General features: G+C 30.2%; 1 protein-coding gene across 1 annotated transcript; it reads left to right on the top strand.

The window, feature by feature from the left end:
- The first annotated feature begins 661 nt into the window (after nucleotides 1-661).
- On the top strand, nucleotides 662-9,898 carry LOC139102769 (uncharacterized). The gene is made up of 16 exons (XM_070656904.1): nucleotides 662-782; nucleotides 871-1,012; nucleotides 1,105-1,258; nucleotides 1,318-1,909; nucleotides 2,278-2,367; nucleotides 2,600-4,612; nucleotides 4,751-4,934; nucleotides 5,038-5,205; nucleotides 5,316-5,417; nucleotides 5,529-5,750; nucleotides 5,863-6,074; nucleotides 7,022-7,181; nucleotides 7,253-8,202; nucleotides 8,291-8,354; nucleotides 8,445-8,719; nucleotides 8,804-9,898. Exons 6-13 carry the CDS (start codon nucleotides 2,621-2,623, stop codon nucleotides 7,360-7,362), a joined length of 3,150 nt encoding a protein of 1,049 aa, XP_070513005.1. The 5' UTR covers nucleotides 662-782; nucleotides 871-1,012; nucleotides 1,105-1,258; nucleotides 1,318-1,909; nucleotides 2,278-2,367; nucleotides 2,600-2,620; the 3' UTR covers nucleotides 7,363-8,202; nucleotides 8,291-8,354; nucleotides 8,445-8,719; nucleotides 8,804-9,898.
- Nucleotides 9,899-14,705: the final 4,807 nt, after the last annotated feature.

A 14,705-nucleotide genomic window follows, 5' to 3' on the forward strand; every position in this document is an offset into this window, starting at 1 on the left:
CAACTATATAATCGGTTTAATACTGATTAATTTTTTTGGGAACCGTCGGCGCCAAGGCCGAAATATACTAATCATATGGAGAGTCATATTGGCCTCGATTTGGCATCCACTCTCTTACAGGAATCTACTTACCCTAAGTAATATTTTAAAATATTTAAAATTTAAATTTTTAAGGTATTAATTCGGTATATTTTACAGGTTCAGCATGTGCAAAAGTGGAATTCAATATAATTCCGACTCGGATGAGGAGGGTATATTCCGTTCTACGACGAACGATAAAACTCACAAAGAGTCAGGAATGTCCTCAAAAAAAGCACAAAGCAAGTTGGCAATGACTCGGAGCATCAATCAAGGTTTGCTTTCCATGTACACTCCTGTTCGTGATTCTTTACGCAATGTTATACCCGGACAACAAGGAGAATTGATAATAATAATTTTATTGATTCAGATTTATACTTTATAAGATGTATTTATTACTTTTTAATAAATCCATAGGTGTTATCAAGTATGCGCTGCACTGACAAAGGCAAAATCCCACTCTGATAAGGTATACATCTTTGATGCTGAACACGAGAAGCGTAGAAAAGAGCAACTAAAAAAGTTATTTGAGCGTACTCCTGAACAAGTAGAAGAAGAACAGACTCTGTTGACTGAACTGCGGAAGATTGAACAAAGAAAGAAAGAGAGGGACAGAAAAACTCAAGATTTACAAAAATTAATTACAGCAGCTGATCATCAGGCAGATTCTAGAAAGAGTGAAAGAAAATCTTCCAAAAAGAGCAGTAGTTCTTCTAGAAATAGACCAAATAAAACTGATACGGCTCATGTACGTTATATATATTTAAAAACTTTTCTTTTTTTTATTTACAGGCAGTAGAATCGGCTGGAATCAAATTTCCCGATTTTAAGAACAGCGGTGTTACTCTTCGTTCTCAAAGAATTAAATTACCGAGTAGTCTTGGGCAAAAGAAAATGAAAGGCATAGAGCAAATGTTAAACGAATTACGTTTAGGTAAGAAAAAAAAAAATTTACAAAAATAAAATTTTTATACTGCGTTAAAATTTCAAAGGATGAAAATTGAAACGGAAACTGTTACATTACAGAATTAAATCCACCTCCGACGGAGCAAATATGTCAACAATTTAACGAATTACGCAGCGTATAGTTTTACATTATGAATTGAAAAGTGCATTATCCACATGTGACTACGAGTTACAATCTTTAAGGCATCAATACGAAGCGCTGGCACCAGGAAAGGTAATTATCAAAATATATTTGAAATAAATCTTTTATGTAAAATTAATTTTTTATTGCAGACTTTAACGATACCACCGGCGCTCCTGCCGAAAACAGAACCGGAAGTTAAAGCGGATATTATTGACGTGGTAGCGTCGCCTAGCACGCCCAGTATTACTCATTGATTCAACCAATCTTTATGCGAAATACGACTAGAAGATGCCACGATATTTTCTGTAACGGCGTATAAGGGAAATGTTAATTTAAGCTACGCTTGCGAATAATTATTATTATTTTAAAGTAATGTTATTACGAAAAAAGTTATTGTAAATTATATATTTATATAATGTATAGAAATGTATGAACAACTTTTTACAGTAAATAATTTTACATTTAAATCTCAAAAATTGTAATTTTTTCGATACATTATATTTAACTCAGTGTATATTACGCGCACGCTTTTACTCGTGATAGAATGCGAGGGAGTATGCTCTCGATGCTCAATTGTCTTAACGTCTTCGTTACTCTGCTCCGTTTTTCCGATGTCACAACTGTTACTAGTTCACTCCTCGTAACTCCATCATTGGAAGCACACGGAGCTATTGAGCGATTAGCGATATTGAGCGTTTGAAGAGCTGTAGTTAAGAGAATAGAATATTTAGAGCGTTAAAGGTAAGACAAATTTTGTCTAATTTTCTTGCTCCGTGTTTGCTCTGCAATAAGAAATGTTTAATCGCTCGGTTCTTATTATTGCTCCGGTTATACATATACTTGCAGACATATCTGGATTCATATATTATGTATCTGCGTTCTCTTTCACATTATGAAACTGTTATACCTTTACTTTCTCGGTTTTTTGACTGAAAAATTAAATGTGTGACTTTATATTTCATTTATTTATTGACAGGCAAAGTAAAATATTTAATTTAACTATGTACATACAACCAGCATGTTCCCTTGCTGGTTTTTTTACAGTGAAATAATAAATGTTATGAATAATAATAATTCTCTTATACTTATACAACTTTTTTTCTTTCTAGGAGATAATAGGCACTGAAGCCAAATAAAACCAGGAAGGAGATATTAGATTTTCGGTGACAGTCAAGCAGTTAGAGAAGACTACGTTTAAGGTATTATTAAATATCAATTATTTCGTTTTACATATTAAAAAAGTTTTATTTCAAATTATATGTTGTCTGCAAATACAATTACTGGCATTTTTTAATCATTTTAAAGAGTATTTCTTATTTCTATTTTACTGATTAGATTTCTATGTATATTTCTTGCTCTGTGTTTGCTCTGCAACATTTTACATACATTTTTCTTATGATTTCTGTTTTCTGATGTACTGTTCAACGCTAGGCGCAAAAGAAAAAAAGAACAATGCCTAAAATAAAGAAATTTAGAGATTTATCGCGCAGGCAACAAAATCGTCGGTTATGTCTTATAAAACAAAGAGAAGATGCTGTGGCATCTGTTAACATTAATCGTACTACCGTGCCAAAGTCACTTACAGAATATAATATTGAAGAAAAAATTAATAATGTGGTTCATGAATGTGTTGGAAGTAACACAAAAACGGTTAATGAAGAAAATACATATAATAGCGGTACAGACGAATGTACACAGGAGTCAACGTTTGATAATAATTTAAGTACAGCAGAGTCTGAATTAAAAGAAAATTTGCAATCATGGGCAATTGAGTATAATGTCACTCACAGGTCATTAACTTCATTGTTGAAAATATTGAAAGAAGGAGGCCATCATGAATTGCCTGGTGATGCCAGAACGCTGTTACAAACGCCCAAACAAACAATTGTAATGGAATGTGATAATGGACATTATTACCATTACGGTTTAGAAAACGCATTGCAAGATAAATTGCAATGGGCAAATTTAAACGATATTAATGAAATTCAGATCAATATTAATATTGATGGACTTCCTCTAGCAAAAAGTTCACAAAGCCAGCTATGGCCAATACTCGGTGTAATTTTTAATATTAATAACACAGATCCATTTCTCATTGGTGCTTATCATGGCAATAAAAAACCTGCAAATGCGTCAACATTCTTACAACGATTTTGTGACGAGTATGATAATTTACACAAAAATGGCTTTGTGTTTAATAACAAATCATACCGTGTAACAATAAGAGCAGTAATTTGCGATGCTCCAGCTAAATCTTTCGTAACTGGCACCAAAGGTCATAATGCTTACTTCGGTTGCGGAAAATGTTTTTGTGAAGGAAATTACATTAATCATAGAATGGTCTTTGACGAACATGATGCCATATTAAGAACAAACGGCAACTTCCGCAACCGAGCTAATGAAGAGCATCATATTACCGTTTCGCCTTTTGAGAAATTAACTGGATTGGATATGATTAATAATTTTCCCTTAGACTACATGCATCTTGTATGTCTAGGGGTAATGAAAAAATTAATACAATTATGGACGAAGGGGAAAATAGTCTTCCGCTTATGTGCGATGGATATAGATGCACTATCCATTGACATGATAACATTCAACAAGTACATTCCAGTAGAATTTGTGCGACACGCACGTGGAATCAATGAAATGGACCGGTGGAAAGCAACAGAATTTAGATTGTTCCTCTTATATCTTGGGCCTATAATTTTAAAAAAATATTTAAACAAGAATTATTACATACACTTTTGCGTGTTACATACTGCAATTAGAATATTGAGTCACCCAGAGAATTGTTTGTATAATAATACTTATGCAAACGAGTTATTAACATATTTTGTTAAAAATTTTACAATATTATATGGTGACAGCGCAACGGTGTATAATGTGCACAACTTGTTACATCTCTCTCAAGATGTTAAAACGTACGGATGCTTAGACACATTCAGTGCATTCCCATTTGAAAATTACTTACAATCATTAAAGAAGAAGTTACGCAAGTCTGAAAAACCTCTCTCTCAACTAAACAACAGAATACATGAATGTAAATTACGTTCTAAAAAAAAAAGTGAGATTATAAAGGAACCACTTCTGTTAAAACCAAACGGAAAAAGTTTACCTCTAAATTGTGAACGATCATGTAAAACAATACAATTTAAAAACTATATATTAAAAACCAAGTCTCCAAATAACTGTTGTTACCTAAAAGATAGATCCGTCGTTTGCATTAAATATATTGGGTTCCACAACGACAGTCCAGTTATTTTGGGCAATAGGTACACAGATTTACAGCCCATTTCAGGATATCCATGTAACTCGCAACACATAGATATACATACCAGTAACAGTCAGGTTTCAGATTTAGAGGTAATACCTGTGAGTAATATAAAGACAAAAGGAGTTCATATTTTGTTTGATGGAGCACATTTTGTAATGCCTTTATTACATTGATAATGGCATTACGAAGATTTGTATTATGTACAATAAAGTACGTACCGAAGCAAAAATATTACAATTCTTAAATGTTGCAACATATCAATGTACATTCTGAGTTTTAAATTGTTATTATAAATTTTGTTTCAGATGTATAATATTATTTTTTATGAAGACTGGTGCTCAGTTGTCCCCAGTATGTGGGTGGATAAAATAAATAAAATGTTTTGTTGGCCTCCTAAGGAAATTAATGCTACAGTGGCAATAGCAAAAGGAATTGCTCCCGATGAAAAATGGTCCACTTTACAATATCGCCGCATTACAGGACCTTATGGTAAATATCACAAAAATTATGAATAATATTATATGTCAAAATATATGAAAAGAGTAATAAATATCACTGTATATTGCTATTAATGTAATTACTTTTCCAACAGAAACATACAAGATGGCCCGCGAAGCGGAAAAAAAGGCGATTTATATTACTACTTCTGAAAATGAAGTAAGAATGGAAAAAATGTGCAATGTTACGCCAATAACGGAAAAAAGGTCAATAAAAAAACCTTTATTTCATGATGAGATAGAAGATGACAATGAAAATATGAGTGAGTAATAATGTTATGTCTATGTAATATTTTTTAACATCATGTGACATGCATACCTGTAGTATTGTTTTAAAGATAAAAATTGTGTACATAATATATATGTTTAACAGGACCTAAAAAGAAACAAAAGAAGATGTATGTATTAGAAAAACCGCCATGTACGTACAAAACTGAAAGCAGTTTATATAATGAATCTTCCAATTTGAATTACGGTATGTATAACAATTATCAAGTTGAATAAGGAAAAAAATTTGTCAACGCAAATTATTAATATACTGTATATTACTTTTTCAGTATTTCATTTAATGTAATTATTTTTTCAGAAAAAAGTTCACAATCAACTTCAGGCTTAGAAGAAAATGATAATATTGAGTCTGACGTTGACAACAATTTGCATTTCAGTGATGTCGAAAACTTATTTACTATGAATGAGAACAGAGACATCACAAATGTAGAAGATGCACACGGAAATGCAGAAGACATTAGTAATAATACTAATGCAATATTGGAGGACATGCAACAACCCCTGAATCATACTTGTTGCAGTAAGTATTATGAAATACTTTGTATTTATACTTTAATCTTTTTACGTGCTTGTAACGAAAAACGTAACGAAATGTAACAAAATATTTTTAAATAATCTCTTGATCTTTATAGAAGCATGCCGTACAACCCTAGATGTTATGCGCAGAAAGTTGGACACAATAATACATTTATTAAATAATAACGAAGGGAATAATCAACAGGTGCCAACTAATGAAAATAATAACGACTATTTGTTATTACCACCATTCCCATTAACCAGTGTGGACGCATTTTTGGAATTTGAAAATGATATGAACAGAGATGTTCAAATAAGAAAACAATTCGTAAGTTATACTTTTTATATATAAATATTTCTTCATGTACAGTAATGGCAATAATGGCCTGTACGGATCGCATGTGATGGAACGCCGTGAGCGACGTCTTCTCCTCGCGAGTGAGAGAGAGAACGCTAAGGAGGCGCACCTTCGCTCTCTCGTGTTTATACGGTTAGACAAGGATAGAAGTATATCGCTAGAGTACGCTCCTAGCGTATACTTTTCGCGACTTTTTTTAAAGTCTCATGTTACTTAGATTTTAAATATATATTTTACATTACGTATAAATTAATTTTGAGATATTTCGTTTTCTTTAGACAATTATATAAAATTGTCTTTCTCAAGACAGAAAACGGCATTTAAAATTGTCTTTCTCAAGACAGAAAACGAAAATTATCTCAAAATTAATTTATACGTAAAAATATATATTTAAAATCTAAGTAACATGAGACTTTAATTTTGATTGTTAAAAGTCGCGAAATGTCTGAAAGTATACGCTAGAATTAATAGCGTACTCTAGCGATATACTTCTATCCTTGTCTAACCGTATAAACACGAACGCGTGCAAGAGAGAGAGCGAAGGTGCGCCTATAATAATTCCTTAGCGTTCACTCATTCTATCTCTCTCACACTCACGGGTCGCGAGCGAGAGAGAGCATGAGAACGCCCCCCACCAAATTTTCCCCTGTCCTCTCGCTCCTTTCGGCGTTCCATGCCTCACATACGCGATCCGCGGTGAGGCTTCACGCACACTACCCCACCTCACGCACGAGAGCCGCCGTCGCCGCAGCGCGACAGGCCATTATTGCCGGTGACTGTACACAAAGGAAAAAAGATATTTATATTCTAAAGTAGTGAATAGTATCTATAATACGTGCTAGCCACTGCGTAAACAAATACACCTTTTTTTATCAATTGCAATACAATGTGCCTACATATTTTATTTTTGTTTTCAGAAAAAGAAAATTGCCATGATTGGAGGAAATACGTATTGCCACAAAATACGAAACATATTACGATTCACGTTGACCGACGAATTATGTATTAAACTATCATGGACAGGCTGGAAGCATACAACATCCGTGAAAGACACGGCATTTATGGCCATAATTTTAGGTATATATGTTGTTAATTTTAAAAGAATATATTTTTTTATTACATTATTTATTAATTTATTATTATTTCAGATTACATTACTTGCACAGATCGATGCATATTGAATAACGTACAAAAAGTAATACAGGAGTTTTTACGTCACGCTGGAGACCGGGTCAAGTACCTGCAAAAAAAAATGTAAATTTTTATTGTGCTTCCATGGGCCCAGGGTGGTCGCACTGGGGTTCCAATAGCTCGCGTATGCGTGAGGATCCTCCGGTGTTCCACCACGGTCCCCGTGGGAGATGATATAAATGATAAATTAAAGGCGAAACGGGAGCAATGCAAAAGCAGTAGAAAAAAGAAAAGAAACGGAAATACATTATAATAAAAAATATTCAACATAAAGAAAAAAAGAAAAGAAAACAAAATATGAAAAAAGAAACGTAGGTGCAATGAAGAGAAGAAGAAAGACGAGAAGAAAAGAAGAAATAATTATTGTCAAAAGGAGAGTATATTTTAAACAGAACATATATTACTATTATATGCATGTATTAATTATATTTTCTTGTTTCAGCTTTCAATTACATATTTCAAAGAAGATGAATAAGATAATAGCCTAGAGGAGCGGGAAAAGAAGGAGCAGGAGAAGCAGTAACAGCAGAAGAGAAAAGAAAGGAGAAAAAAACAAAAGGAGAGTATTAGTAAATTTTATTTCAATAAATTACTGTTCAATATTATTAGAGTGTAGATTGTAGTTTAGAAAGAGAAAGATGATGAACGCTCTCCAGATCGAAAGTCTGATTTCTCTTATTATATATTATATATAATTATAAGTTTTACAGTATCACTACATACATTAGGTAAATGATTTGTTTATGCACTAAAAAATTTTATATTTTAGGTCACAAAAAATACAAAAAAGACAAAATAAAGGAGGAGAAAATATGAGAAGAAAAAATAGAAAATTGATGGAATATCTGCTCTTTTCAATCCCCAACCAACATGTATTTGTCATCCTGTAACAAATGCTGGAGATGCTGTAAGTATAATGAAACGCATGTAGATAAAGGACTTTTATTATATGTATATGTTTTTGATTTACACATTTTTAATTATTTTGTTTTCAGATTTCAGGTTCAGAATTTGAAGGGTTAATTTATATGTATACATACGAATTAATGATTAAAAATGGTTCGCTTTCGTACATATATTCAAAATAATTAAAAAATTATTAATATCAGAATTTACACATTATTATAAAATAATTTATGTTATTTATAGAAGCTGGAAAAATTGCTTTGAATTAGACAAAAGGTGGTTCATCAATAAAACGTCTTCAAGTTGCTTCGCGGAAAGGAGCTTCGAGAAAAGTTATAACAATTAGAACAGATCAACTTCAATCGAAACTATCGAATCCAAATTCAAACAACATCACATCACGGAGTACAAATATTTTGAAAAAATCTTCCGTAGACAAAGCAGCAAAATTATTGGTTTCCAACACTTCAACAATATCTACTGTTGCAGAAATCAAAAATTCCGTTTCGATAAAAGAAGTAAAATTACCTCTATTTTATATAGAAAATATTAATTAACAGCAGACAAAAAATATAAATAAATATACGATTTTGATATTTCAGAAAGTTGCGAGTTCTCCAGCAAAAATTGTGGAATCAACAATTTTATAATTCAATGACAATATAGAAGAAATTACAGAAGAAAATACGGAAAGCAACGAACCAGTAATGGATATAGTGGTACTAAATAAACAATTAGCAGAAGCGCGACGACAAGCCGCAGAGTATCGTAAGCAAGAAAAAGAGAAGAAAGTAGAAATATATAAACAACAACTCAAGAACATTACAGCGCAAATAGCCTCTAAGTAATTTTATGCAGATATAAATTTCATATTCGGTTTTAGAATTTGCAAATTAGATCTTTTTTTTAATGTCAAGACTATTTTTTTTTAATCACGTATATTACAATTCCCTCGAGCATCTTTTTGTATTTGAATTTTGCTTCCACGAGATGACTATTTTCATTATTAATACAATTTTGTAATAAATATTTTTAAAAAATTGAAGGTTCCTTACATATTCACAAAATATTTGTCAGTAATTTATGTTCTATTTTAATAGGAACGAATTATTTTTACTACGTACAAATATTATAAGAAGCGAAATATTTATAAAAATATAATAATTGTAAAAAATATATGTATAAATTGTTTTATATGTATAAAAATATAATAATTGTAAAATACATATGTATATAAATATATTTTTATACATATGTATTTTACAATTATTATATTTTTATACATATATTTTTTAATTAATGTTTTTTTATACATGTATTTTTCAAGTAATGTATTTTAAAATATATTACTCAAAAAATACATATATAAAAATACATTACTTAAAAAATACATGTACAACATAAAAATACATTAATTAAAAAATACATGTGTTAATATACTTGTATTTTTTAATTATTGTATTTTTATACATTTAATTTTTAAATAATGTATTTTTATATATGTATTTTTTAAGTAATTAAACAAATATAAAAACAATATTAATTTCTGTATTTTTTATTGCAATTAAATTAATAATTATTATTAATTATGGGGATGCGTAAAGTTGTCTTAAACACGTCTGAAAGTCGTCTTGCACATGTCTTAAAGACGTCTTAAACATGTCCTAAAAGACGGAATTAAGACTTCTTTAAGACGTCTTAAATGTGTCTTGAAAATGTCCTTTAAGACGTCTGTGAGACATCCTTAAGGCGTCAGAAAACGGGTCGTAAGACGTCTTTAAGACGTCTTTAAGACGTCTTATAGACAGTTCTGAAAGACGTCTTGTAAAATTTAAGACGTCTTTAAGACATCTTTAAGACGTCATAATGTTCACTGGGTTATTTGATCTCATTAGTTTTATAAAGAGTATTTGGTATTATTAAAGTACACATTTTATGTTCTATTTTGGGGGAGTCTTTTTTGGGGGGAATCTTGATTTTGTTTAAATATAATTTTGTATTTTCTTCAGGTTCTTGACGCATTTATTTGATCTCATTAGTTTTATAAAGAGTATTTGTTATTAAAGTGCACTTTTTATATTCTATTTTTGGGGAGTATAATTTTAAGGGAGTCTTTTTTTGGGAGAGTATACATATACATAACATTGATGTTGCTCGGAGCTAAAATTTCCATTACTGGCTCGAGCAGTTATTTCGCGCAGATGTCCGTTCGGTAAATTTGATCATATGATCAGCAGATATTAACAGCAACGCCTGCGCGACCTGCTGAATAAATGAATGCACCGATACTGTAACGTAATGTGACGGTTTACTCTGATGATCGTCGTCGGATGTCGCCACCTACACCGTTACCAACTCACCGGCGCAAACAAACTTTGATTCCGCGGACTTTGTTCTAGCAACGTTGCAATTATATAAAAAAGGGACTTCCCTGTTGAGATAATTTATTATAAAGAAGGTCCAGGGTTCAGCATCTGATTTCATCAGACAGACAGAGCTCTCCGGTCTCTCGTGGTGTGCACACCGTGCCGTGTTTCATTCGGTCTTTTTGTTCATTTTTTGTCTTTCGCAGTTTTAACCGATTTCTTTTTATGGTGATACATTCCGGTCTTGTATATTCCGGACGATTATTTTTCCGTGGTGCGCCGTGTCGTGTCGCACTTATTTTTTTTATTCATTTTTTTTATCTTTGGCAGCTTTTGTTTACTTATTGTATATTAAACATACTCCGGATAATTTGTCACCTCGGTTTGTGTGGTTGAGTGTAATATGACGCACATCTTCAGCGAACCTGGCCAGGCTGAGGTTTATACCAGCGATTTTCCGCCCGTGGGACGAGGCATTTATACTACCGATTTTCCGCCCGAAGGGCGAGGTATTTTGTTAAATTGCGACCCATCGCAATAAATCGACATAAGGACCAGCGCTCTTGTTCTGCTCGAAACAGATCCAGATAAGACCCATTTCTTTTATTATTATTTTTAGAATTTTGTATTGACTTTTGTATTATTTTATTTGGTTTTATGGTTTGATATTAAATTTTGTATTTGATTGTTTAATTGCCTTTACTTTGAATTTCTTGATTTTAATATTTTATTATAACATCTGTGGATCCTTGTGCAACAATTGTGCTTGCACCGTACGGGTACCGTAAACGCTCACAGTAATAATATTTGTATTAATACTTTGAAGAAAAATAGATGCAGCTGTTATTTTTATATTATATGACTTTATTTTATTCTATATCGCGTATATTATAAATATTTATTAAAACACTACTGAATTATAAAGTTAAACAGTAATTTCAGTTTTGTTTTGAGTGTGGTAATTTGTCGTGATGTTTACACGTTAGATTTAAATTTTCTTCTTTATTTGATTGTTTATCCAGAATTTAATTATTATTTTTTATGTTACACTTATAACACTAATTAATAAAGTAGCAGGTTGTTAAAGAAAAACAAATAATTTTTTTTACTTTTGCTCATTTTTAAATCGAGTTGATGAGTTGTCAAGCCTATAGCCATTTTTATGTTGTTTCTGTAGCTGACGGTATGTGCATTTGTACAGCTTCTGTAATAATAATATGTTTATTTATATGAGTCTGCAAAAATAACAGATGTGTTTTTATACTTACTGTATATACAAGTGTCGAACATTAGATCTACAAATTTTTTTTTTTTTTTACCCTTATAACTGTATTCTTTTGCAACAGAATTACTATTTGTTGTGTTTAAGATATTAAACACATAAGACCGCACATCAAATCCTTTTTTTTGCTTTAAAAATTTAACCTAAAAATTGTAAAGTTAATAGAAAGTGTTAATTTATTAATTTAAAATTTTGTTAGGTCCCGCAAATAGTGCAAATAAATTATACTTACAACTTCATCAAAAAATTTCCTTTTTTTTAAACAAGCGTCAAACTGCTCTAGATCATTCATAGTTCTTATAACAAACGTTTCGTATAATTTATCTTTTGTTTGGTTACTCAACTGCAGACAATCTCTTGTTTCTGTAAGAGAAACTTTCTTTTCGAGATTCGTAATTTTAGCAATCATAATTTCGTTTTGTTTTACGAGTTTGTTCTGCTTTGTCAAAATAAGTCTTAATACAGCTGAAAAAGATAGATATGACGTTAAGTATTTTGTATAATATTTTTCGTTTTACATGTAACCGTGTAATAATGATGCGTTCTGTATTGTAAAGTAATGAACATATTCAATAAACACTGTTCTGTAATTTTTACAGAACATGTATAAAACAGATTTTTACTGTGCAGGTAACCATTACGTTATCAATAAAGTATTTTTTAGGTTGAAATGTCAGCAACCAAACGCTATATATAATACGTAATATAAAACCTACCGTTAATACTTAAAATTAGATATAAAAATACATAACAATGACAGAACAAAGTAAATACTATTCTGTAACATTTACAGTACAGTTTTGTAACATATTCAGTACATTTTTTGTAATACGTACTGAACATGTTACAAAACTGCACTGTAAATGTTACAGAGTAGTATTTACTTTGTTTTGTCATTGTTATGTATTTTTATATCTAAGTTTAAGTATTAATGGTAGGTTTTATATTACGTATTATATATAGCGTTTGGTTGCTGAAATTACGACCTAAAAATTACTTAATTGATAATGTAATGGTTACCTGCACAGTGAAAATCTGTTTTATACATGTTCTTTAAAAGTTACACAACAGTGTTTATTGAAATGTTTTATGAATGTTCTGTAAAAATTATAAGTTTATTGGGAATATAGACAAATATAAAAAAATAGTTTAAATCACGAAACACATTTATTGTGCCACTTCACTGACATTTTATAAGATATAAAACGAGATACAAAATACGCAATTTCTCTTTCAAAACATTAACATGTTTTCTCTTAAGTTATAATAACAAAAATAAATTGTATTACCAAGTAATTTATCTTATATCAGTACATTTCTTATCTAATTATTAATAGAATCTTTTTTAGACTTTGAAAAGATTTTTTTTCTGATGCAACAAAATAAAACTAATACAAAAAAAACATAAAAATAATACATTTATCAGATTTTAATTCTAGTTTAAATCTCAAGTCTAGTGCAACAACAAATCTATCATAATGTTAAAATATTATTATTTTATTATAATATATTAAATATATTTTATATTTATTAAAGAAGAAAAAATATATTAAAAAATTTATTAAAGAGATAAAAATTACTGAGTTATTTGCTCTGCGCGTCCAGTTTGTGTTGTTACTTCGGAATCTATTCCTGTTGCCTATTAAGTCTCTGACCACCTTGACGAAACCATTCTTTTGTTACATCCTCAAACTCTTTGTTTGTTAATTGATACTGACCCGAAACTGTTTCTAAATTATTACAGAAATAAGTATAAATTAAATATTTGTGCATCTAGTAAAAAATATATATTTTAATTAATATCAAAATATCAAGTTTTTACCTTGTATTCCTTTCAACGTAAAATTTAAGTTGCTTATTTTAAAATAATTGCGCAATCCTTTCCAGGACGATTTTTTAGCTACTTTGTTTGAAAACATTGTGCGGTATATTCTAATTAAGTTTTTCTTAGCAGATCTTCCACCTATGCGAGATATGTATAGTACTTTTGAAAACACAACATATCAATAATATAATTTTTATTGTTCGATTTCGAAAAAACTTGCATGTAAATAATTAAATTTTTAATTTAACTTACAAATTTATTATACTCATCTTCATTTTGTGATACAGTATTTTCAAAAACTTCGATTTTATTAATAGTTTTAAAAGGAAAAAATCGTTGCATATTTAATATGGTTGAAGCAGGTACTTTAGCATTACGTTGACTGTTTTGTTTTTCCATATTTTTTAACCGAACATTTAATTCTGCCATTTCTAATGAAACGGTAGTCATAACTGTACATATTTTTTTTAAATAATCTAAAAAAGAAATAATAATATTAAATTAACAATATAAAAAAGTATTAATAAAGTATAAAATAAAAAAATTAATACAATTACCTTCCATCTTACCAAACATTTCTGATATCAAAGTATGTACATCTTGAATGTCTAAAAATATTAAAGCATTAGAAATTAATTACCTAATTAATAAAAAGTAATATTAAGTATTCTATATATTATAATTTTTAATAAACACTTGTACAAATAATATTAATAAGAAAATAGAAATAAAATAAACAATTACTTTTGTGTGGTACTAATGTTCCATCAAAAATGTCTACATCAATATTTTCCTCAACTGATGAGTTAAAAACATGTGAAAGTTTGTTAACTGGCAAAATATTCTTGAGCAATAGAAGATCTGTATGCGTGATACTTGGTGGATTTGGTATATCCGATTGAAGATCAGTAATATTTAGTGGATAGGCGATGAATTTATATTAGAATTACTTTCGCTGTGAAAGATAGTTGGTAAATTTTGCCGCAATTGTTGTTTGTTTTTAGATACTGGTGTGCGTGACTTATTTTTCT

This window comes from Cardiocondyla obscurior, linkage group LG05, assembly GCF_019399895.1.
Source record: "Cardiocondyla obscurior isolate alpha-2009 linkage group LG05, Cobs3.1, whole genome shotgun sequence".
NCBI lineage: Eukaryota > Metazoa > Arthropoda > Insecta > Hymenoptera > Formicidae > Cardiocondyla > Cardiocondyla obscurior.